General features: G+C 27.9%; 5 protein-coding genes across 5 annotated transcripts; all 5 read right to left on the bottom strand.

The window, feature by feature from the left end:
• Positions 1-97: 97 nt before the first annotated feature.
• On the bottom strand, positions 98-5,176 carry LOC126232205 (uncharacterized). The gene is made up of 8 exons (XM_049942500.1): positions 5,107-5,176; positions 3,893-4,236; positions 2,595-2,720; positions 1,416-1,644; positions 1,033-1,374; positions 721-931; positions 576-592; positions 98-453 (listed from the first exon to the last, which is right to left on the bottom strand). Exons 1-8 carry the CDS (start codon positions 5,174-5,176, stop codon positions 98-100), a joined length of 1,695 nt encoding a protein of 564 aa, XP_049798457.1.
• A 132-nt stretch (positions 5,177-5,308) lies between these two features.
• On the bottom strand, positions 5,309-9,946 carry LOC126232204 (repetitive organellar protein-like). Its single transcript, XM_049942499.1, has 7 exons — positions 9,940-9,946; positions 9,682-9,838; positions 8,299-8,726; positions 7,416-7,522; positions 6,276-6,558; positions 6,037-6,234; positions 5,309-5,445 (listed from the first exon to the last, which is right to left on the bottom strand). The coding sequence occupies exons 1-7, from the start codon at positions 9,944-9,946 to the stop codon at positions 5,309-5,311; spliced, it is 1,317 nt and encodes a 438-aa protein (XP_049798456.1).
• A 955-nt stretch (positions 9,947-10,901) lies between these two features.
• Positions 10,902-16,606, bottom strand: LOC126232203 (golgin subfamily A member 6-like protein 7). Its single transcript, XM_049942498.1, has 8 exons — positions 16,577-16,606; positions 15,973-16,109; positions 14,914-15,110; positions 14,676-14,872; positions 13,399-13,923; positions 12,220-12,427; positions 11,877-12,178; positions 10,902-11,267 (listed from the first exon to the last, which is right to left on the bottom strand). The coding sequence occupies exons 1-8, from the start codon at positions 16,604-16,606 to the stop codon at positions 10,902-10,904; spliced, it is 1,962 nt and encodes a 653-aa protein (XP_049798455.1).
• Positions 16,607-17,192: 586 nt separating this feature from the next.
• LOC126232202 (repetitive organellar protein-like) lies at positions 17,193-22,016 on the bottom strand. The gene is made up of 9 exons (XM_049942497.1): positions 22,010-22,016; positions 21,752-21,908; positions 21,227-21,278; positions 20,751-21,122; positions 19,669-19,794; positions 18,490-18,718; positions 18,107-18,448; positions 17,920-18,005; positions 17,193-17,537 (listed from the first exon to the last, which is right to left on the bottom strand). The coding sequence occupies exons 1-9, from the start codon at positions 22,014-22,016 to the stop codon at positions 17,193-17,195; spliced, it is 1,716 nt and encodes a 571-aa protein (XP_049798454.1).
• Positions 22,017-22,938: 922 nt separating this feature from the next.
• LOC126232201 (repetitive organellar protein-like) lies at positions 22,939-27,354 on the bottom strand. The gene is made up of 7 exons (XM_049942496.1): positions 27,321-27,354; positions 26,851-27,111; positions 26,613-26,809; positions 25,436-25,918; positions 24,257-24,464; positions 23,914-24,215; positions 22,939-23,304 (listed from the first exon to the last, which is right to left on the bottom strand). Exons 1-7 carry the CDS (start codon positions 27,352-27,354, stop codon positions 22,939-22,941), a joined length of 1,851 nt encoding a protein of 616 aa, XP_049798453.1.
• Positions 27,355-27,841: the final 487 nt, after the last annotated feature.

The following is a 27,841-nucleotide window of genomic DNA, read 5'->3' as shown; positions in this document are numbered from 1 at the left end:
GATATTTATCGATACATTGATACTTTTCGATATCTTTTCGATACTTTTCGATATCTTTACGATACTTTTCGATATCTTAACGATACTTTTCGATATCTTATCGATACTTTTCGATATCTTTTCGGTACTTTTCGATATCTTTTCGGTACTTGTCGATATCTTTTCGGTACTTTTCGATATCTTTTCGGTACTTTTCGATATCTTTTCGGTACTTTTCGATATCTTTTCGGTACTTTTCGATATCTTTTCGGTACTTTTCGATATATTTTCGGTACTTTTCGATATCTTTTCGGTACTTTTCGATATCTTTTCGGTACTTTTCGAAATCTTTTCGGTACTTTTCGATATCTTTTCGGTACTTTTCGATATCTTTTCGGTACTTTTTGATATCTTTTCGGTACTTTTCGATATCTTTTCGGTACTTTTCGATATCTTTTCGGTACTTTTCGATATCTTTTCGGTACTTTTCGATATCTTTTCGGTACTTATCGATATATCGATACTTATCGATATATCGATAGTTATCGATATATCGATACTTCTCGATATATCGAAACTTATCGATATATCGATACTTATAGATATATCGATACTTTTTCGATATATCGATACTTTACGATATTTCGATACTTTTCGATATATCGATACTTATCGATATATCGATACTTTTCGATATATCGATACTTTTCGATATATCGATGCTTTTCGTTATATAGATACTTTTCGATATATCGATACTTTTCGATATATCGATACTTATCGATATATCGATACTTTTCGATATCTTTTCGATACTTATCTATATATCGATACTTTTCGATATCTTTTCGATACTTTTCGATAACTTTTCGATACTTTTCGATATCTTTTCGGTACTTTTCGATATCTTTTCGGTACTTTTCGATATCTTTTCGGTACTTATATATCGATACTTATCATTATATATCGATACTTATCATTATATATCGATACTTTTCATTATATATCGATACTTTTAATTATATATCGATACTTTTCATTATATATAGATACTTTTCGATATATATGGATACTTTTCGATATATATAGATACTTTTCGATATATATAGATACTTTTCGATATCTTTTCGATACTTTTCGATATCTTTTCGATACTTTTCGATATCTTTTCGATATCTTTTCGATACTTTTCGATGTCTTTTCGATACTTTTCGATATCTTTTCGATACTTTTCGATATCTTTTCGATACTTATCGATACCTTTTCGATACTTATCTATATCTTTTCGATACTTATCGATATCTTTTCGATACTTATCGATATCTTTTCGATACTTATCGATATCTTTTCGATACTTATCGATATCTTTTCGATACTTTTCATTATATATCGATACTTTTCATTATATATCGATACTTTTTATTATATATAGATACTTTTCATTATATATAGATACTTTTCGATATCTTTTCGATACTTTTCGATATCTTTTCGATACTTTTCGATATCTTTTCGATACTTTTCGATATCTTTTCGATACTTTTCGATATCTTTTCGATACTTTTCGATATATTTTCGGTACTTTACGATACCTTTTCGGTACTTTTCGATATCTTTTCGGTACTTTTCGATATCTTTTCGGTACTTTTCGATATCTTTTCGGTACTTTTCGATATCTTTTCGGTACTTTTCGATATATCGGTACTTTTCGATATATCGATACTTTACGATGTATCGATACTTTTCGATATATCGATACTTTTCGATATATCGACACTTTTCGATATGTCGATACTTATCGATATATCGATACTTATCGATATATCGATACTTATCGATATATCGATACTTATCGATATATCGATACTTATCGATATATCGATACTTTTCGATATATCGATACTTTTCGATATATCTATACTTATCGATATATCGATACTTATCGATATATCGATACTTTTCGATATATCGATACTTTTCGATATCTTTTCGATACTTTTCGATATCTTTTAGATACTTTTCGATATCTTTTCGATACTTTTCGATATCTTTTCGATACTTTTCATTATATATCGATAGTTTTCATTATATATCGATACTTTTCATTATATATCGATACTTTTCATTATATATCGATACTTTTCATTATATATCGATACTTTTGCTTATATATCGATACTTTTCCTTATATATAGATACTTTTCGATATATATCGATACTTTTCGATATCTTTTCGGTACTTATCGATATCTTTTCGATACTTTTCGATATATCGATACTTATCGATATATCGATACTTTTCGATATATCGATACTTTTCGATTTATCGATACTTTTCGATATCTTATCGATACTTATCGATGTATCGATACTTTTCGATATATCGATACTTTTCGATATATCGATACTTTTAGATATATCGATAATTTTCGATATATCGATACTTTTCGATATATCGATACTTTTCGATATATCGATACTTATCGATTTATCGATACTTATCGATTTATCGATACTTTTCGATATATCGATACTTATCGATATACCGGATATATCAATACTTATCGATATATCGATACTTTTCGATATATCGATACTTATGGATGTAACGATACTTTTCGATATCTTTTCTTCGATCTTTTCGATACTTTTCGATATCTTTTCGATACTTTTCGATACTTTTCGATATCTTTTCGATACTTTTCGATATCTTTTCGATACTTTTCGATATCTTTTCGATACTTTTAATTATATATCGATACTTTTTATTATATATCGATACCTTTCATTATATATCGATACTTTTTATTATATATCGATACCTTTCATTATATATCGATACTTATCATTATATATCGATACCTATCATTATATATCGATACTTATCATTATATATCGATACTTATCATTATATATCCATACTTATCATTATATATCGATACTTTTCATTATATATCGATACTTTTCATTATATATCGATACTTTTCCTTATATATAGATACTTTTCGATATATATCGATACTTTTCGATATATATCGATACTATTCGATACGTTTCGATATCTTTTCGGTACTTTTCGATATCTTTTCGGTACTTTTCGATATCTTATCGATACTCTTCGATATATCGATACTTTTCGATATTACGATACTTTTCGATATATCGATACTTTTCGATATATCGATACTTTTCGATATATCGATACTTTTCGATAAATCGATACTTTTCGATATATCGACACTTTTCGATATATCGATACTTTTCGATATACCGATACTTTTCGATATATCGATACTTATCGATATATCGATACTTATCGATTTACCGAAACTTTTCGATATATCGATACTTATCGATATATCGGATATATCGATACTTATCGATATATCGATACTTTTCGATATATCGATACTTATCGATATATCGATACTATGCGATATCTTTTCGATACTTTTCGATCTTTTCGATACTTTTCGATATCTTTTCGATACTTATCGATATAACGATACTTTTCGATATATCGATACTTATCGATATATCGATACTTATCGATATATCGATACTTTTCGATATATCGATACTTATCGATATATCGATACTTATCGATATATCGATACTTATCGATATATCGATACTTATCGATATATCGATATATAGATACTTATTGATATATGGATACTTATCGATATATCGATACTTTTCGATATTTCGATACTATTCGATATATCCATACTTATCGATATATCGATACTTTTCGATATTTCGATACTTCTCGATATATCGATACTTATCGATATATCGATACTTATCGATATATCGATACTTATCGATATATCGATACTTATCGATATATCGATACTTTTCGATATATCGATACTTATAGATATATCGATACTTTTCGATATATCGATACTTTTCGATATATATAGATACTTTTCGATATATATAGATACTTTTCGATATCTTTTCGATACTTTTCGATACCTTTTCGATACTTTTCGATATCTTTTCGATACTTTTCGATATCTTTTCGATACTTTTCGATATCTTTTCGATACTTTTCGATAACTTTTCGATACTTTTCGGTATCTTTTCGATACTTTTCGATAACTTTTCGATACTTTTCGATGTCTTTTCGATACTTTTCGATATCTTTTCGAAACTTATCTATATCTTTTCGATACTTATCGATATCTTTTCGATACTTATCGATATCTTTTCGATACTTATCGATATCTTTTCGATACTTATCGATATCTTTTCGATACTTTTCACATTATATATCGATACTTTTCATTATATATCGATACTTTTTATTATATATAGATACTTTTCATTATATATAGACACTTTTCGATATCTTTTCGATACTTTTCGATATCTTTTCGATACTTTTCGATATCTTTTCGATACTTTTCGATATCTTTTCGGTACTTTTCGATATATCGATACTTATCGATATATCGGTACTTTTCGATATATCGATACTTTTCGATATATCGATACTTTTCGATATATCGATACTTTTCGATATATCGATACTTTTCGATATATCGATACTTTTCGATATATCGATACTTTTCGATACATCGATAGTTATCGATATATCGATACTTATCGATATATCGACACTTATCGATATATCGATACTTATCGATATATCGATACTTATCGATATATCGATACTTATCGATATATCGATACTTATCGACTCTTATCGATATATCGATACTTATCGATATATCGATACTTATCGATATATCGATACTTTTCGATATATCGATACTTTTCGATATATCGATACTTATCGATATATCGATACTTTTCGATAAATCGATACTTTTCGATATATCGATACTTATCGATATATCGATACTTATCGATATATCGATACTTATCGATATATCGATATTTTTCGATACATCGATATCGATATATTGATACTTTTCGATATATCGATACTTATCGATATATCGATACTTTTCGATACATCGATACTTATCGATATATCGATACTTATCGATATGTCGATACTTACCGATATATCGATACTTATCGATATGTCGATACTTATCGATATATCGATACTTATCGATATATCGATACTTTTCGATATCTTTTCGATACTTTTCGATATCTTTTCGATACTTTTTGATATCTTTTCGATACTTTTCGATATCTTTTCGATACTTTTCATTATATATCGATACTTTTCATTATATATCGATACTTTTCATTAAATATCGACACTTTTCCTTATATATCGATACTTTTCCTTATATATAGATACTTTTCGATATATATCGATGCTTTTCGATATATATCGATACTATTCGATATCTTTTCGATACTTTTCGATATCTTTTCGATACTTTTCGATACCTTTTCGGTACTTTTCGATATCTTCTCGGTACTTTTCGATATCTTTTCGGTACTTTTCCATATCTTTTCGGTACTTTTCGATATCTTTTCGGTACTTTTAGATATCTTTTCGGTACTTATCGATATCTTTTCGGTACTTATCGATTTCTTTTCGGTACTTATCGATATCTTTTCGGTACTTTTCGATATATCGATATTTATCGATATATCGATTCTTTTCGATATATCGATATTTTTCGATATATCGATACTTTTCGATATATCGATACTTCTTGATATATCGATACTATTAGATATATCGATACTTTTCGATATATCGATACTTTTCGATATATCGATACTTATCGATATATCGATACTTTTCCGATACATCGATACTTTTCGATATATCGATACTTTTCGATATATTGATACTTATCGATATATCGATACTTTTCGATACATCAATACTTTTCGATATATCGATACTTATCGATATATCGTTACTTTTCGATGTATCGATACTTATCGATATATCGATACTTTTCGATACATCGATACTTTTCGATATATCGATACTTATCGATATATCGATACTTTTCGATATATCGATGCTTTTCGATATATCGATACTTTTCGATATTTTTTCGGTACTTTTCGATATCTTTTCGATACTTTTCGATATCTTTTCTATACTTTTCGATATCTTTTCGATATCTTTTCGATACTTTTCGATGTCTTTTCGATACTTTACGATATCTTTTCGATACTTTTCGATATCTTTTCGATACTTATCTATAAAATTTCGATACTTATCGATATCTTTTCGATACTTATCGATATCTTTTCGATACTTATCGATATTTTTTCGATACTTTTCATTATATATCGATACTTTTCATTATATATCAATACTTTTTATTATATATAGATACTTTTCATTATATATAAATACTTATCGACATCTTTTCGATACTTATCGATATCTTTTCGATACTTCTCGAAAACTTTTCGGTACTTTTCGATATCTTTTCGGTACTTTTCGATATCTTTTCGGTACTTTTCGATATCTTTTCGGTACTTTTGGATATCTTTTCGGTACTTTTCGATATCTTTTCGGTACTTTTCGATATCTTTTCGATACTTTTCGATATCTTTTCGGTACTTTTCGATATATCGGTACTTTTCGATATATCGATACTTTACGATATATCGATTCTTTACGATATATCGATACTTTTCGATATATCGATACTTTTCGATTTATCGATACTTATCGATATATCGATACTTATCGACATATCGATACTTATCGATATATCGATACTTATCGATATATCGATACTTATCGATATATCGATACTTATCGATATATCGATACTTATCGATATATCGATACTTATCGATACTTATCGATATATCGATACTTATCGATATATCGGTACTTTTCGATATATCGGTACTTTTCGATATATCGATACTTATCGATATAATGATACTATTCGATATATCGATACTGTTCGATATATCGATACATTTCGATATCTTTTCGATACTTTTCGATATCATTTCGATACTTTTCGATATCTTTTCGATACTTTTCGATATCTTTTCGATACTTTTCGATATCTTTTCGGTACTTTTCGATATCTTTTCGGTACTTTTCGATATCTTTCCGGTACTTTTCGATATCTTTTCGGTACTTTTCGATACCTTTTCTGTACTTATCGATATATCGATACTTATCGATATATCGATACTTATCGATATATCGATACTTATCGATATATCTATACTTTGCGATATATCGATACTTATCGATATATCGATACTTTTCGATATATCGATACTTTTCGATATATCGATACTTTTCGATATACCGATTCTTTTTGATATATCGATACTTATCGATATATCGATACTTATCGATATATCGATACTTTTCGATATATCGATACTTTTCGATATATCGATACTTTTCGATATATCAATTCTTTTCGATATATCGATAGTTTTCGATATATCGATACTTATCGATATATCGGATATATCGTTACTTATCGATATATCGATACTTTTCGATATATCGATACTTTTCGACATATCGATACTTTTCGATATCTTTTCGATACTTTTCGATCTTTTCGATACTTTTCGATATCTTTTCGATACTTTTCGATATCTTTTCGATACTTTTCATTATATATCGATACATTTTATTATATATCGATACTTATCTTTATATATCGATACTTATCATTATATATCGATACTTATCATTATATATCGATACTTATCATTATATATCCATACTTATCATTATATATCGATACTTTTCATTATATATCGATACTTTTCATTATATATCGATAGTTTTCCTTATATATCGATACTTTTCCTTATATATAGATACTTTTCGATATATATCAATACTTTTCGATATATATCGATACTATTCGATATATATCGATACTTTTCGATATCTTTCCGGTACTTTTCGATATCTTATCGGTAATTTTCGATATCTTATCGATACTTATCGATATATCGATACTTTTCGATATATCGATACTTTTCTATATATCGATACTTTTCGATATATCGATAGTTTTCGATATATCGATACTTTTCGATATATCGATACTTTTCTATATATCGATACTTTTCGATAAACCGATACTTCTCGATATATCGATACTTTTCGATATATCGATACTTTTCGATAAATCGATACTTCTCGATATATCGATACTTATCGATATATCGATACTTATCGATATATCGATACTTATCGATATATCGATACTTATCGATATATCGATACTTTTCGATAAATCGATACTTATCGATTTATCGATACTTATCGATATATCGATATATCGATACTTATTGATATATGGATACTTATCGATATATCGATACTTTTCGATATATCGATACTTATCGATATATCGATACTTTTCGATATATCGATACTTTTCGATATATATTGATACTTTTCGATATATCGATACTTTTCGTTATATCGATACTTATCGATATATCGATACTTATCGATATATCGATACTTATCGATACATCGATACTTTTCGATATCTTTTCGATACTTTTCGATATCTTTACGATACTTTTCGATGTCTTTTCGATACTTTTCGATATCTTTTCGATACTTTTCAATATCTTTTCGGTACTTGTCGATATCTTTTCGGTACTTGTCGATATCTTTTCGGTACTTGTCGATATCTTTTCGGTACTTGTCGATATCTTTTCGGTACTTTTCGATATCTTTTCGGTACTTTTCGATATCTTTTACTTTTCGATATCTTTTCGGTACTTTTCGATATCTTTTCGGTACTTTTCGATATCTTTCCGGTACTTTTCGATATCTTTTCGGTACTTTTCGATATCTTTTCGGTACTTATCGATATATCGATACTTATCGATATATCGATACTTTTCGATATATCGATACTTTTCGATACATCGATACTTTTCGATACATCGATACTTTTCGATATTTCGATACTTTTCGATACATCGATACTTTATGATTTATCGATACTTTTCGATATATCGATACTTTTCGAAAGATCGATACTTATCGATATATCGATACTTATCGATATATCGATACTTATCGATATATCGATACTTATCGATACTTATCGATATATCGGTACTTTTCGATATATCGGTACTTTTCGATTTATCGATACTTATCGATATATCGATACTTTTCGATATATCGATACTTTTCGATATCTTTTCGATACTTTTCGATATCATTTCGATACTTTTCGATATCTTTTCGATACTTTTCGATATCTTTTCGATACTTTTTGATATCTTTTCGATACTTTTCGATATCTTTTCGGTACTTTTCGATATCTTTTCGGTACTTATCGATATCTTTTCGGTACTTATCGATAACTTTTCGATACGTATCGATATATCGATACTTATCGATATATCGATACTTATCGATACTTATCGATGTATCGATACTTATCGATATATCGATACTTTTCGATATATCGATACTTTTCGATATCTTATCGATACTTATCAATATATCGATACTTTTCGATATATCGATACTTTTCGATATATCGATTTTTTTCGATATATCGATACTTTTCGATATATCGATACTTTTCGATATATCGATACTTTTCGATATATCGATACTTTTCGATATATCGATACTTATCGATTTATCGATACTTTTCGATATATCGATACTTATCGATATATCGGATATATCGATACTTATCGATATATCGATACTTATCGATATATCGATACTTTTCGATATATCGATACTTATCGATATATCGATACTTTTCGATATCTTTTCTTCGATCTTTTCGATACTTTTCGATATCTTTTCGATACTTTTCGATATCTTTATGATACTTTTCGATATCTTTTCGATACTTTTCGATATCTTTTCGATACTTTTCTATATCTTTTCGATACTTTTCATTATATATCGATACTTTTTATTATATATCGATACCTTTCATTATATATCGATACTTATCATTATATATCGATACTTATCATTATATATCGATACTTATCATTATATATCCATACTTATCATTATATATCGATACTTTTCGTTATATATCGATACTTTTCCTTATATATAGATACTATTCGATATATATCGATACTATTCGATATATATCGATACTTTTCGTTATCTTTTCGTTACTTTTCGATATCTTATCGGTACTTTTCGATATCTAATCGATACTTATCGATATATCGATACTATTTCGATATATCGATACTTTTCGATATCTTTTCGATACTTTTCGATATATCGATACTTTTCAATATATCTATACTTTTCGATATATCGATACCTCTCGATATATCGATACTTATCGATATATCGATACTTTTCGATATATCGATACTTTTCGATATATTGATACTTTTCGATATATGGATACTTTTCGATACATCGATACTTAGCGATATATCGTTACTTTTCGATATATCGATACTTTTCGATATATCGATACTTCTCGATATATCGATACTTCTCCATATATCGATACTTATCGATATATCGATACTTATCGATATATCGATACTTATCGATATATCGATACTTATCGATATATCGATACTTTTCGATATATCGATACTTATCGATATTCTGATTATATATATATATATATATATATATATATATATATATATATATATATATATATATATATATATATATATATAATCAGAATATCGATATATCAATACTTATTGATATATGGATACTTATCGATATATCGATACTTTTCGATATATCGATCCTTATCGATATATCGATACTTTTCGATACATCGATACTTTTCGATATATCGATACTTTTCGATATATCGATACTTTTCGATATATCGATACTTTTTGATATATCGATACTTATCGATAAATCGATACTTATCGATATATCGATACTTATCGATATATCGATATTTATCGATACATTGATACTTTTCGATATCTTTTCGATACTTATCGATATCTTTACGATACTTTTCGATATCTTAACGATACTTTTCGATATCTTTTCGATACTTTTCGATATCTTTTCGGTACTTTTCGATATCTTTTCGGTACTTGTCGATATCTTTTCGGTACTTTTCGATATCTTTTCGGTACTTTTCGATATCTTTTCGGTACTTTTCGATATCTTTTCGGTACTTTTCGATATATTTTCGGTACTTTTCGATATCTTTTCGGTACTTTTCGATATCTTTTCGGTACTTTTCGAAATCTTTTCGGTACTTTTCGATATCTTTTCGGTACTTTTCGATATCTTTTCGGTACTTTTTGATATCTTTTCGGTACTTTTCGATATCTTTTCGGTACTTTTCGATATCTTTTCGGTACTTTTCGATATCTTTTCGGTACTTTTCGATATCTTTTCGGTACTTATCGATATATCGATACTTATCGATATATCGATAGTTATCGATATATCGATACTTTTCGATATATCGAAACTTATCGATATATCGATACTTATAGATATATCGATACTTTTTCGATATATCGATACTTTACGATATTTAGATACTTTTCGATATATCGATACTTATCGATATATCGATACTTTTCGATATATCGATACTTTTCGATATATCGATGCTTTTCGTTATATCGATACTTTTCGATATATCGATACTTTTCGATATATCGATACTTATCGATATATCGATACTTTTCGATATCTTTTCGATACTTATCTATATATCGATACTTTTCGATATCTTTTCGATACTTTTCGATAACTTTTCGATACTTTTCGATATCTTTTCGGTACTTTTCGATATCTTTTCGGTACTTTTCGATATCTTTTCGGTACTTATATATCGATACTTATCATTATATATCGATACTTATCATTATATATCGATACTTTTCATTATATATCGATACTTTTAATTATATATCGATACTTTTCATTATATATAGATACTTTTCGATATATATGGATACTTTTCGATATATATAGATACTTTTCGATATATATAGATACTTTTCGATATCTTTTCGATACTTTTCGATATCTTTTCGATACTTTTCGATATCTTTTCGATATCTTTTCGATACTTTTCGATGTCTTTTCGATACTTTTCGATATCTTTTCGATACTTTTCGATATCTTTTCGATACTTATCGATACCTTTTCGATACTTATCTATATCTTTTCGATACTTATCGATATCTTTTCGATACTTATCGATATCTTTTCGATACTTATCGATATCTTTTCGATACTTATCGATATCTTTTCGATACTTTTCATTATATATCGATACTTTTCATTATATATCGATACTTTTTATTATATATAGATACTTTTCATTATATATAGATACTTTTCGATATCTTTTCGATACTTTTCGATATCTTTTCGATACTTTTCGATATCTTTTCGATACTTTTCGATATCTTTTCGATACTTTTCGATATATTTTCGGTACTTTACGATACCTTTTCGGTACTTTTCGATATCTTTTCGGTACTTTTGGATACCTTTTCGGTACTTTTCGATATCTTTTCGGTACTTTTCGATATCTTTTCGGAACTTTTCGATATATCGGTACTTTTCGATATATCGATACTTTACGATATATCGATACTTTTCGATATATCGATACTTTTCGATATATCGACACTTTTCGATATGTCGATACTTATCGATATATCGATACTTATCGATATATCGATACTTATCGATATATCGATACTTATCGATATATCGATACTTATCGATATATCGATACTTTTCGATATATCGATACTTTTCGATATATCTATACTTATCGATATATCGATACTTATCGATATTTCGATACTTTTCGATATATCGATACTTTTCGATATCTTTTCGATACTTTTTGATATCTTTTCGATACTTTTCGATATCTTTTCGATACTTTTCGATATCTTTTCGATACTTTTCATTATATATCGATAGTTTTCATTATATATCGATACTTTTCATTATATATCGATACTTTTCATTATATATCGATACTTATCATTATATATCGATACTTTTGCTTATATATCGATACTTTTCCTTATATATAGATACTTTTCGATATATATCGATACTTTTCGATATCTTTTCGGTACTTATCGATATCTTTTCGGTACTTATCGATATCTTTTCGATACTTTTCGATATATCGATACTTATCGATATATCGATACTTTTCGATATATCGATACTTTTCGATATATCGATACTTTTCGATATCTTATCGATACTTATCGATGTATCGATACTTTTCGATATATCGATACTTTTCGATATATCGATACTTTTAGATATATCGATAATTTTCGATATATCGATACTTTTCGATATATCGATACTTTTCGATATATCGATACTTATCGATTTATCGATACTTATCGATTTATCGATACTTTTCGATATATCGATACTTATCGATATACCGGATATATCAATACTTATCGATATATCGATACATTTCGATATATCGATACTTATGGATATAACGATACTTTTCGATATCTTTTCTTCGATCTTTTCGATACTTTTCGATATCTTTTCGATACTTTTCGATACTTTTCGATATCTTTTCGATACTTTTCGATATCTTTTCGATACTTTTCGATATCTTTTCGGTACTTGTCGATATCTTTTCGGTACTTGTCGATATCTTTTCGGTACTTGTCGATATCTTTTCGGTACTTGTCGATATCTTTTCGGTACTTTTCGATATCTTTTCGGTACTTTTCGATATCTTTTCGGTACTTTTCGATATCTTTTCGGTACTTTTCGATATATTTTCGGTACTTTTCGATATCTTTTCGGTACTTTTCGATATCTTTTCGGTACTTTTCGATATCTTTTCGGTACTTTTCGATATCTTTTCGGTACTTTTCGATATCTTTTCGGTACTTTTCGAAATCTTTTCGGTACTTTTCGAAATCTTTTCGGTACTTTTCGATATCTTTTCGGTACTTTTCGATATCTTTTCGGTACTTTTCGATATCTTTCCGGTACTTTTCGATATCTTTTCGGTACTTTTCGATATCTTTTCGGTACTTATCGATATATCGATACTTATCGATATATCGATACTTTTCGATATATCGATACTTTTCGATATATCGATACTTTTCGATACATCGATACTTTTCGATACATCGATACTTTTCGATACGTCGATACTTTTCGATATTTCGATACTTTTCGATATATCGATACTTTACGATTTATCGATACTTTTCGATATATCGATACTTTTCGATATATCGATACTTATCGATATATCGATACTTATCGATATATGGATACTTATCGATATATCGATACTTATCGATACATCGATACTTATCGATACATCGGTACTTATCGATACATCGATACTTTTCGATATATCGATACTTTTCGATATATCGATACTTTTCGTTATATCGATACTTTTCGATATATCGATACTTTTCGATATATCGATACTTATCGATATATCGATACTTTTCGATATCTTTTCGATACTTATCGATATATCGATACTTTTCGATATCTTTTCGATACTTTTCGATATCTTTTCGATACTTTTCGATATCTTTTCGGTACTTTTCGATATCTTTTCGGTACTTTTCGATATCTTTTCGGTACTTATATATCGATACTTATCATTATATATCGATACTTATCATTATATATCGATACTTTTCATTATATATCGATACTTTTAATTATATATCGATACTTTTCATTATATATAGATACTTTTCGATATATATAGATACTTTTCGATATATATAGATACTTTTCGATATATATAGATACTTTTCGATATCTTTTCGATACTTTTCGATATCTTTTCGATATCTTTTCGATACTTTTCGATATCTTTTCGATACTTATCGATATCTTTTCGATACTTATCGATATCTTTTCGATACTTATCGATATCTTTTCGATACTTATCGATATCTTTTCGATACTTTTCATTATATATCGATACTTTTCATTATATATCGATACTTTTTATTATATATAGATACTTTTCATTATATATAGATACTTTTCGATATCTTTTCGATACCTTTCGATATCTTTTCGATACTTTTCGATATCTTTTCGGTACTTTTCGATATCTTTTCGGTACTTTTCGATATCTTTTCGGTACTTTTGGATATCTTTTCGGTACTTTTGGATATCTTTTCGGCACTTTTCGATATCTTTTCGATATTTTCGACATCTTTTCGGTACTTTTCGATGTATCGGTACTTTTCGATATATCGATACTTTACGATATATCGATACTTTTCGATATATCGATACTTTTCGATATATCGATACTTATCGATATATCGATACTTATCGATATATCGATACTTATCGATATATCGATACTTATCGATACTTATCGATATATCGGTACTTATCGATATATCGGTACTTTTCGATATATCGGTACTTTTCGATATATCGATACTTATCGATATATCGATACTTTTCGATATATCGATACTTTTCGATATCTTTTCGATACTTTTCGATATCATTTCGATACTTTTCGATATCTTTTCGATACTTTTCGATATCTTTTCGATACTTTTTGATATCTTTTCGATACTTTTCGATATCTTTTCGGTACTTTTCGATATCTTTTCGGTACTTATCGATATCTTTTCGGTACTTATCGATATCTTTTCGATACGTATCGATATATCGATACTTATCGATATATCGATACTTATCGATACTTATCGATATATCGATACTTATCGATATATCGATACTTTTCGATATATCGATACTTTTCGATATCTTATCGATACTTATCGATATATCGATACTTTTCGATATATCGATACTTTTCGATATATCGATTTTTTTCGATATATCGATACTTTTCGATATATCGATACTTTTCGATATATCGATACTTTTCGATATATCGATACTTTTCGATATATCGATACTTATCGATTTATCGATACTTTTCGATATATCGATACTTATCGATATATCGGATATATCGATACTTATCGATATATCGATACTTATCGATATATCGATACTTTTCGATATATCGATACTTATCGATATATCGATACTTTTCGATATCTTTTCTTCGATCTTTTCGATACTTTTCGATATCTTTTCGATACTTTTCGATATCTTTATGATACTTTTCGATATCTTTTCGATACTTTTCGATATCTTTTCGATACTTTTCTATATCTTTTCGATACTTTTCATTATATATCGATACTTTTTATTATATATCGATACCTTTCATTATATATCGATACTTATCATTATATATCGATACTTATCATTATATATCGATACCTATCATTATATATCCATACTTATCATTATATATCGATACTTTTCGTTATATATCGATACTTTTCCTTATATATAGATACTATTCGATATATATCGATACTATTCGATATATATCGATACTTTTCGTTATCTTTTCGTTACTTTTCGATATCTTATCGGTACTTTTCGATATCTTATCGATACTTATCGATATATCGATACTTTTCGATATATCGATACTTTTCGATATCTTTTCGATACTTTTCGATATATCGATACTTTTCGATATTTCGATACTTTTCGATATATCGATACCTCTCGATATATCGATACTTATCGATATATCGATACTTTTCGATATATCGATACTTTTCGATATATTGATACTTTTCGATATATGGATACTTTTCGATACATCGATACTTAGCGATATATCGTTACTTTTCGATATATCGATACTTTTCGATATATCGATACTTCTCGATATATCGATACTTCTCCATATATCGATACTTATCGATATATCGATACTTATCGATATATCGATACTTATCGATATATCGATACTTATCGATATATCGATACTTATCGATATATCGATACTTATCGATATATCGATACTTATCGATATATCGATACTTATCGATATATACTTATACTTATCGATATATCGATATATATATATATATATATATCAGAATATCGATATATCAATACTTATTGATATATGGATACTTATCGATATATCGATACTTTTCGATATATCGATCCTTATCGATATATCGATACTTTTCGATACATCGATACTTTTCGATATATCGATACTTTTCGATATATCGATACTTTTCGATATATCGATACTTTTTGATATATCGATACTTATCGATAAATCGATACTTATCGATATATCGATACTTATCGATATATCGATATTTATCGATACATTGATACTTTTGATATCTTTTCGATACTTTTCGATATCTTTACGATACTTTTCGATATCTTAACGATACTTTTCGATATCTTTTCGATACTTTTCGATATCTTTTCGGTACTTTTCGATATCTTTTCGGTACTTGTCGATATCTTTTCGGTACTTTTCGATATCTTTTCGGTACTTTTCGATATCTTTTCGGTACTTTTCGATATCTTTTCGGTACTTTTCGATATCTTTTCGGTACTTTTCGATATCTTTTCGGTACTTTTCGAAATCTTTTCGGTACTTTTCGATATCTTTTCGGTACTTTTCGATATCTTTTCGGTACTTTTTGATATCTTTTCGGTACTTTTCGATATCTTTTCGGTACTTTTCGATATCTTTTCGGTACTTTTCGATATCTTTTCGGTACTTTTCGATATCTTTTCGGTACTTATCGATATATCGATACTTATCGATATATCGATAGTTATCGATATATCGATAGTTATCGATATATCGAAACTTATCGATATATCGATACTTATAGATATATCGATACTTTTTCGATATATCGATACTTTACGATATTTCGATACTTTTCGATATATCGATACTTATCGATATATCGATACTTTTCGATATATCGATACTTTTCGATATATCGATGCTTTTCGTTATATCGATACTTTTCGATATATCGATACTTTTCGATATATCGATACTTATCGATATATCGATACTTTTCGATATCTTTTCGATACTTATCTATATATCGATACTTTTCGATATCTTTTCGATACTTTTCGATAACTTTTCGATACTTTTCGATATCTTTTCGGTACTTTTCGATATCTTTTCGGTACTTTTCGATATCTTTTCGGTACTTATATATCGATACTTTTCATTATATATCGATACTTATCATTATATATCGATACTTTTCATTATATATCGATACTTTTAATTATATATCGACACTTTTCATTATATATAGATACTTTTCGATATATATGGATACTTTTCGATATATATAGATACTTTTCGATATATATAGATACTTTTCGATATCTTTTCGATACTTTTCGATATCTTTTCGATACTTTTCGATATCTTTTCGATATCTTTTCGATACTTTTCGATGTCTTTTCGATACTTTTCGATATCTTTTCGATACTTTTCGATATCTTTTCGATACTTATCGATACCTTTTCGATACTTATCTATATCTTTTCGATACTTATCGATATCTTTTCGATACTTATCGATATCTTTTCGATACTTATCGATATCTTTTCGATACTTATCGATATCTTTTCGATACTTTTCATTATATATCGATACTTTTCATTATATATCGATACTTTTTATTATATATAGATACTTTTCATTATATATAGATACTTTTCGATATCTTTTCGATACTTTTCGATATCTTTTCGATACTTTTCGATATCTTTTCGATACTTTTCGATATCTTTTCGATACTTTTCGATATCTTTTCGATACTTTTCGATATATTTTCGGTACTTTACGATACCTTTTCGGTACTTTTCGATATCTTTTCGGTACTTTTGGATCTCTTTTCGGTACTTTTCGATATCTTTTCGGTACTTTTCGATATCTTTTCGGTACTTTTCGATATATCGGTACTTTTCGATATATCGATACTTTACGATATATCGATACTTTTCGATATATCGATACTTTTCGATATATCGACACTTTTCGATATGTCGATACTTATCGATATATCGATACTTATCGATATATCGATACTTATCGGTATATCGATACTTATCGATATATCGATACTTATCGATATATCGATACTTTTCGATATATCGATACTTTTCGATATATCTATACTTATCGATATATCGATACTTATCGATATATCGATACTTTTCGATATATCGATACTTTTCGATATCTTTTCGATACTTTTCGATATCTTTTCGATACTTTTCGATATCTTTTCGATACTTTTCATTATATATCGATAGTTTTCATTATATATCGATACTTTTCATTATATATCGATACTTTTCATTATATATCGATACTTTTCATTATATATCGATACTTTTGCTTATATATCGATACTTTTCCTTATATATAGATACTTTTCGATATATATCGATACTTTTCGATATCTTTTCGGTACTTATCGATATCTTTTCGGTACTTATCGATATCTTTTCGATACTTTTCGATATATCGATACTTATCGATATATCGATACTTTTCGATATATCGATACTTTTCGATATATCGATACTTTTCGATATCTTATCGATACTTATCGATGTATCGATACTTTTCGATATATCGATACTTTTCGATATATCGATACTTTTAGATATATCGATAATTTTCGATATATCGATACTTTTCGATATATCGATACTTTTCGATATATCGATACTTATCGATTTATCGATACTTATCGATTTATCGATACTTTTCGATATATCGATACTTATCGATATACCGGATATATCAATACTTATCGATATATCGATACTTTTCGATATATCGATACTTATGGATATAACGATACTTTTCGATATCTTTTCTTCGATCTTTTCGATACTTTTCGATATCTTTTCGATACTTTTCGATACTTTTCGATATCTTTTCGATACTTTTCGATATCTTTTCGATACTTTTCGATATCTTTTCGATACTTTTAATTATATATCGATACTTTTTATTATATATCGATACCTTTCATTATATATCGATACTTTTTATTATATATCGATACCTTTCATTATATATCGATACTTATCATTATATATCGATACCTATCATTATATATCGATACTTATCATTATATATCGATACTTATCATTATATATCCATACTTATCATTATATATCGATACTTTTCATTATATATCGATACTTTTCATTATATATCGATACTTTTCCTTATATATAGATACTTTTCGATATATATCGATACTTTTCGATATATATCGATACTATTCGATACGTTTCGATATCTTTTCGGTACTTTTCGATATCTTTTCGGTACTTTTCGATATCTTATCGATACTCTTCGATATATCGATACTTTTCGATATTACGATACTTTTCGATATATCGATACTTTTCGATATATCGATACTTTTCGATATATCGATACTTTTCGATAAATCGATACTTTTCGATATATCGACACTTTTCGATATATCGATACTTTTCGATATACCGATACTTTTCGATATATCGATACTTATCGATATATCGATACTTATCGATTTACCGAAACTTTTCGATATATCGATACTTATCGATATATCGGATATATCGATACTTATCGATATATCGATACTTTTCGATATATCGATACTTATCGATATATCGATACTATGCGATATCTTTTCGATACTATTCGATCTTTTCGATACTTTTCGATATCTTTTCGATACTTATCGATATAACGATACTTTTCGATATATCGATACTTATCGATATATCGATACTTATCGATATATCGATACTTTTCGATATATCGATACTTATCGATATATCGATACTTATCGATATATCGATACTTATCGATATATCGATACTTATCGATATATCGATATATAGATACTTATTGATATATGGATACTTATCGATATATCGATACTTTTCGATATATCGATACTTTTCGATATATATAGATACTTTTCGATATATATAGATACTTTTCGATATCTTTTCGATACTTTTCGATACCTTTTCGATACTTTTCGATATCTTTTCGATACTTTTCGATATCTTTTCGATACTTTTCGATATCTTTTCGATACTTTTCGATAACTTTTCGATACTTTTCGGTATCTTTTCGATACTTATCGATAACTTTTCGATACTTTTCGATGTCTTTTCGATGCTTTTCGATATCTTTTCGAAACTTATCTATATCTTTTCGATACTTATCGATATCTTTTCGATACTTATCGATATCTTTTCGATACTTATCGATATCTTTTCGATACTTATCGATATCTTTTCGATACTTTTCACATTATATATCGATACTTTTCATTATATATCGATACTTTTTATTATATATAGATACTTTTCATTATATATAGACACTTTTCGATATCTTTTCGATACTTTTCGATATCTTTTCGATACTTTTCGATATCTTTTCGATACTTTTCGATATCTTTTCGGTACTTTTCGATATATCGATACTTATCGATATATCGGTACTTTTGAATATATCGATACTTTTCGATATATCGATACTTTTCGATATATCGATACTTTTCGATATATCGATACTTTTCGATATATCGATACTTTTCGATATATCGATACTTTTCGATATATCGATACTTTTCGATATCTTATCGATACTTATCGATATATCGATACTTTTCGATATATCGATACTTTTCGATATATCGATTTTTTTCGATATATCGATACTTTTCGATATATCGATACTTTTCGATATATCGATACTTTTCGATATATCGATACTTTTCGATATATCGATACTTATCGATTTATCGATACTTTTCGATATATCGATACTTATCGATATATCGGATATATCGATACTTATCGATATATCGATACTTATCGATATATCGATACTTTTCGATATATCGATACTTATCGATATATCGATACTTTTCGATATCTTTTCTTCGATCTTTTCGATACTTTTCGATATCTTTTCGATACTTTTCGATATCTTTATGATACTTTTCGATATCTTTTCGATACTTTTCGATATCTTTTCGATACTTTTCTATATCTTTTCGATACTTTTCATTATATATCGATACTTTTTATTATATATCGATACCTTTCATTATATATCGATACTTATCATTATATATCGATACTTATCATTATATATAGATACTTATCATTATATATCCATACTTATCATTATATATCGATACTTTTCGTTATATATCGATACTTTTCCTTATATATAGATACTATTCGATATATATCGATACTATTCGATATATATCGATACTTTTCGTTATCTTTTCGTTACTTTTCGATATCTTATCGGTACTTTTCGATATCTTATCGATACTTATCGATATATCGATACTTTTCGATATATCGATACTTTTCGATATCTTTTCGATACTTTTCGATATATCGATACTTTTCGATATATCGATACTTTTCGATATATCGATACCTCTCGATATATCGATACTTTTCGATATATCGATACTTTTCGATATATTGATACTTTTCGATATATGGATACTTTTCGATACATCGATACTTAGCGATATATCGTTACTTTTCGATATATCGATACTTTTCGATATATCGATACTTCTCGATATATCGATACTTCTCCATATATCGATACTTATCGATATATCGATACTTATCGATATATCGATACTTATCGATATATCGATACTTATCGATATATCGATACTTTTCGATATATCGATACTTATCGATATATCGATACTTATCGATATATACTTATACTTATCGATATATCGATATATATATATATATATATATATCAGAATATCGATATATCAATACTTATTGATATATGGATACTTATCGATATATCGATACTTTTCGATATATCGATCCTTATCGAAATATCGATACTTTTCGATACATCGATACTTTTCGATATATCGATACTTTTCGATATATCGATACTTTTCGATATATCGATACTTTTTGATATATCGATACTTATCGATAAATCGATACTTATCGATATATCGATACTTATCGATATATCGATATTTATCGATACATTGATACTTTTCGATATCTTTTCGATACTTTTCGATATCTTTACGATACTTTTCGATATCTTAACGATACTTTTCGATATCTTTTCGATACTTTTCGATATCTTTTCGGTACTTTTCGATATCTTTTCGGTACTTGTCGATATCTTTTCGGTACTTTTCGATATCTTTTCGGTACTTTTCGATATCTTTTCGGTACTTTTCGATATCTTTTCGGTACTTTTCGATATATTTTCGGTACTTTTCGATATCTTTTCGGTACTTTTCGATATCTTTTCGGTACTTTTCGAAATCTTTTCGGTACTTTTCGATATCTTTTCGGTACTTTTCGATATCTTTTCGGTACTTTTTGATATCTTTTCGGTACTTTTCGATATCTTTTCGGTACTTTTCGATATCTTTTCGGTACTTTTCGATATCTTTTCGGTACTTTTCGATATCTTTTCGGTACTTATCGATATATCGATACTTATCGATATATCGATAGTTATCGATATATCGATACTTTTCGATATATCGAAACTTATCGATATATCGATACTTATAGATATATCGATACTTTTTCGATATATCGATACTTTACGATATTTCGATACTTTTCGATATATCGATACTTATCGATATATCGATACTTTTCGATATATCGATACTTTTCGATATATCGATGCTTTTCGTTATATCGATACTTTTCGATATATCGATACTTTTCGATATATCGATACTTATCGATATATCGATACTTTTCGATATCTTTTCGATACTTATCTATATATCGATACTTTTCGATATCTTTTCGATACTTTTCGATAACTTTTCGATACTTTTCGATATCTTTTCGGTACTTTTCGATATCTTTTCGGTACTTTTCGATATCTTTTCGGTACTTATATATCGATACTTATCATTATATATCGATACTTATCATTATATATCGATACTTTTCATTATATATCGATACTTTTAATTATATATCGATACTTTTCATTATATATAGATACTTTTCGATATATATGGATACTTTTCGATATATATAGATACTTTTCGATATATATAGATACTTTTCGATATCTTTTCGATACTTTTCGATATCTTTTCGATACTTTTCGATATCTTTTCGATATCTTTTCGATACTTTTCGATGTCTTTTCGATACTTTTCGATATCTTTTCGATACTTTTCGATATCTTTTCGATACTTATCGATACCTTTTCGATACTTATCTATATCTTTTCGATACTTATCGATATCTTTTCGATACTTATCGATATCTTTTCGATACTTATCGATATCTTTTCGATACTTATCGATATCTTTTCGATACTTTTCATTATATATCGATACTTTTCATTATATATCGATACTTTTTATTATATATAGATACTTTTCATTATATATAGATACTTTTCGATATCTTTTCGATACTTTTCGATATCTTTTCGATACTTTTCGATATCTTTTCGATACTTTTCGATATCTTTTCGATACTTTTCGATATATTTTCGGTACTTTACGATACCTTTTCGGTACTTTTCGATATCTTTTCGGTACTTTTGGATACCTTTTCGGTACTTTTCGATATCTTTTCGGTACTTTTCGATATCTTTTCGGTACTTTTCGATATATCGGTACTTTTCGATATATCGATACTTTACGATATATCGATACTTTTCGATATATCGATACTTTTCGATATATCGACACTTTTCGATATGTCGATACTTATCGATATATCGATACTTATCGATATATCGATACTTATCGATATATCGATACTTATCGATATATCGATACTTATCGATATATCGATACTTTTCGATATATCGATACTTTTCGATATATCTATACTTATCGATATATCGATACTTATCGATATATCGATACTTTTCGATATATCGATACTTTTCGATATCTTTTCGATACTTTTCGATATCTTTTCGATACTTTTCGATATCTTTTCGATACTTTTCGATATCTTTTCGATACTTTTCATTATATATCGATAGTTTTCATTATATATCGATACTTTTCATTATATATCGATACTTTTCATTATATATCGATACTTTTCATTATATATCGATACTTTTGCTTATATATCGATACTTTTCCTTATATATAGATACTTTTCGATATATATCGATACTTTTCGATATCTTTTCGGTACTTATCGATATCTTTTCGGTACTTATCGATATCTTTTCGATACTTTTCGATATATCGATACTTATCGATATATCGATACTTTTCGATATATCGATACTTTTCGATATATCGATACTTTTCGATATCTTATCGATACTTATCGATGTATCGATACTTTTCGATATATCGATACTTTTCGATATATCGATACTTTTAGATATATCGATAATTTTCGATATATCGATACTTTTCGATATATCGATACTTTTCGATATATCGATACTTATCGATTTATCGATACTTATCGATTTATCGATACTTTTCGATATATCGATACTTATCGATATACCGGATATATCAATACTTATCGATATATCGATACATTTCGATATATCGATACTTATGGATATAACGATACTTTTCGATATCTTTTCTTCGATCTTTTCGATACTTTTCGATATCTTTTCGATACTTTTCGATACTTTTCGATATCTTTTCGATACTTTTCGATATCTTTTCGATACTTTTCGATATCTTTTCGGTACTTTTCGATATCTTTTCGGTACTTGTCGATATCTTTTCGGTACTTGTCGATATCTTTTCGGTACTTGTCGATATCTTTTCGGTACTTGTCGATATCTTTTCGGTACTTTTCGATATCTTTTCGGTACTTTTCGATATCTTTTCGGTACTTTTCGATATATTTTCGGTACTTTTCGATATCTTTTCGGTACTTTTCGATATCTTTTCGGTACTTTTCGATATCTTTTCGGTACTTTTCGATATCTTTTCGGTACTTTTCGATATCTTTTCGGTACTTTTCGATATCTTTTCGGTACTTTTCGATATCTTTTCGGTACTTTTCGATATCTTTTCGGTACTTTTCGATATCTTTTCGGTACTTTTCGATATCTTTTCGGTACTTATCGATATATCGATACTTATCGATATATCGATACTTATCGATATATCGATACTTTTCGATATATCGATACTTTTCGATACATCGATACTTTTCGATACATCGATACTTTTCGATATTTCGATACTTTTCGATATATCGATACTTTACGATTTATCGATACTTTTCGATATATCGATACTTTTCGATATATCGATACTTATCGATAAATCGATACTTATCGATATTTCGATACTTATCGATATATCGATACTTATCGATACATCGATACTTATCGATACATCGGTACTTATCGATACATCGATACTTTTCGATATATCGATACTTTTCGATATATCGATACTTTTCGTTATATCGATACTTTTCGATATATCGATACTTTTCGATATATCGATACTTATCGATATATCGATACTTTTCGATATCTTTTCGATACTTATCGATATATCGATACTTTTCGATATCTTTTCGATACTTTTCGATATCTTTTCGATACTTTTCGATATCTTTTCGGTACTTTTCGATATCTTTTCGGTACTTTTCGATATCTTTTCGGTACTTATATATCGATACTTATCATTATATATCGATACTTATCATTATATATCGATACTTTTCATTATATATAGATACTTTTCGATATATATAGATACTTTTCGATATATATAGATACTTTTCGATATATATAGATACTTTTCGATATCTTTTCGATACTTTTCGATATCTTTTCGATATCTTTTCGATACTTTTCGATGTCTTTTCGATACTTTTCGATATCTTTTCGATACTTATCGATATCTTTTCGATACTTATCGATATCTTTTCGATACTTATCGATATCTTTTCGATACTTTTCATTATATATCGATACTTTTCATTATATATCGATACTTTTTATTATATATAGATACTTTTCATTATATATAGATACTTTTCGATATCTTTTCGATACCTTTCGATATCTTTTCGATACTTTTCGATATCTTTTCGGTACTTTTCGATATCTTTTCGGTACTTTTCGATATCTTTTCGGTACTTTTGGATATCTTTTCGGTACTTTTGGATATCTTTTCGGCACTTTTCGATATCTTTTCGATATTTTCGACATCTTTTCGGTACTTTTCGATGTATCGGTACTTTTCGATATATCGATACTTTACGATATATCGATACTTTTCGATATATCGATACTTTTCGATATATCGACACTTATCGATATATCGATACTTATCGATATATCGATACTTATCGATATATCGATACTTATCGATACTTATCGATATATCGGTACTTATCGATATATCGGTACTTTTCGATATATCGGTACTTTTCGATATATCGATACTTATCGATATATCGATACTTTTCGATATATCGATACTTTTCGATATCTTTTCGATACTTTTCGATATCATTTCGATACTTTTCGATATATCGATACTTTTCGATATTTCGATACTTTTCGATATATCGATACCTCTCGATATATCGATACTTATCGATATATCGATACTTTTCGATATATCGATACTTTTCGATATATTGATACTTTTCGATATATGGATACTTTTCGATACATCGATACTTAGCGATATATCGTTACTTTTCGATATATCGATACTTTTCGATATATCGATACTTCTCGATATATCGATACTTCTCCATATATCGATACTTATCGATATATCGATACTTATCGATATATCGATACTTATCGATATATCGATACTTATCGATATATCGATACTTATCGATATATCGATACTTATCGATATATCGATACTTATCGATATATCGATACTTATCGATATATACTTATACTTATCGATATATCGATATATATATATATATATATATCAGAATATCGATATATCAATACTTATTGATATATGGATACTTATC

Source organism: Schistocerca nitens, unplaced genomic scaffold, assembly GCF_023898315.1.
Source record: "Schistocerca nitens isolate TAMUIC-IGC-003100 unplaced genomic scaffold, iqSchNite1.1 HiC_scaffold_466, whole genome shotgun sequence".
Lineage (NCBI taxonomy): Eukaryota > Metazoa > Arthropoda > Insecta > Orthoptera > Acrididae > Schistocerca > Schistocerca nitens.
Note: the sequence above shows the minus strand (reverse complement) of the source record. Positions and strands in the feature narration are given on the sequence as shown.

Excerpts from the sequence above, each read along its gene's own strand:
- LOC126232205 (XM_049942500.1), bottom strand. The coding sequence starts at position 5,176 with ATGAAAAGTATCGAAAAGATATCGAAAAGTATCGAAAAGATATCAAAA. Across the intron at positions 1,375-1,415 it reads GTATCTATATATAATGAAAA|TATCGATATATAATGAAAAG; the intron begins GTATCTATATAT and ends TATAATGAAAAG. Across the intron at positions 932-1,032 it reads GTATCCATATATATCGAAAA|TATCGATATATAAGTACCGA; the intron begins GTATCTATATAT and ends TATAATGATAAG.
- LOC126232204 (XM_049942499.1), bottom strand. Across the intron at positions 7,523-8,298 it reads AAGTATCGATATATCGAAAA|ATATCGAAAAGTATCGAAAA; the intron begins GTATCGATATAT and ends AGTATCGAAAAG. Across the intron at positions 6,235-6,275 it reads GTATTTATATATAATGAAAA|TATCGATATATAATGAAAAG; the intron begins GTATCTATATAT and ends TATAATGAAAAG.
- LOC126232202 (XM_049942497.1), bottom strand. Across the intron at positions 21,279-21,751 it reads CGAAGAAAAGATATCGAAAA|ATATCGAAAAGTATCGAAAA; the intron begins GTATCGATATAT and ends AGTACCGAAAAG. Across the intron at positions 21,123-21,226 it reads TATCGAAAAGATATCGAAAA|TATCGAAAAGATATCGATAA; the intron begins GTATCGAAAAGA and ends TAATGTGAAAAG.
- LOC126232203 (XM_049942498.1), bottom strand. The coding sequence starts at position 16,606 with ATGTATCGAAAAGTATCCATATATCGAAAA. Across the intron at positions 14,873-14,913 it reads GTATCTATATATAATGAAAA|TATCGATATATAATGAAAAG; the intron begins GTATCTATATAT and ends TATAATGAAAAG. Across the intron at positions 13,924-14,675 it reads GTATCTATATATATCGAAAA|TACCGAAAAGATATCGAAAA; the intron begins GTATCTATATAT and ends GATATCGAAAAG.
- LOC126232201 (XM_049942496.1), bottom strand. The coding sequence starts at position 27,354 with ATGATATCGAAAAGTATCGAAAAGATATCGAAAA. Across the intron at positions 27,112-27,320 it reads TATCGAAAAGATATCGAAAA|TATCGATATATCGTAAAGTA; the intron begins GTATCGATATAT and ends TATATCGAAAAG. Across the intron at positions 23,305-23,913 it reads GTATCTATATATATCGAAAA|TACCGAAAAGATATCGAAAA; the intron begins GTATCTATATAT and ends GATATCGAAAAG.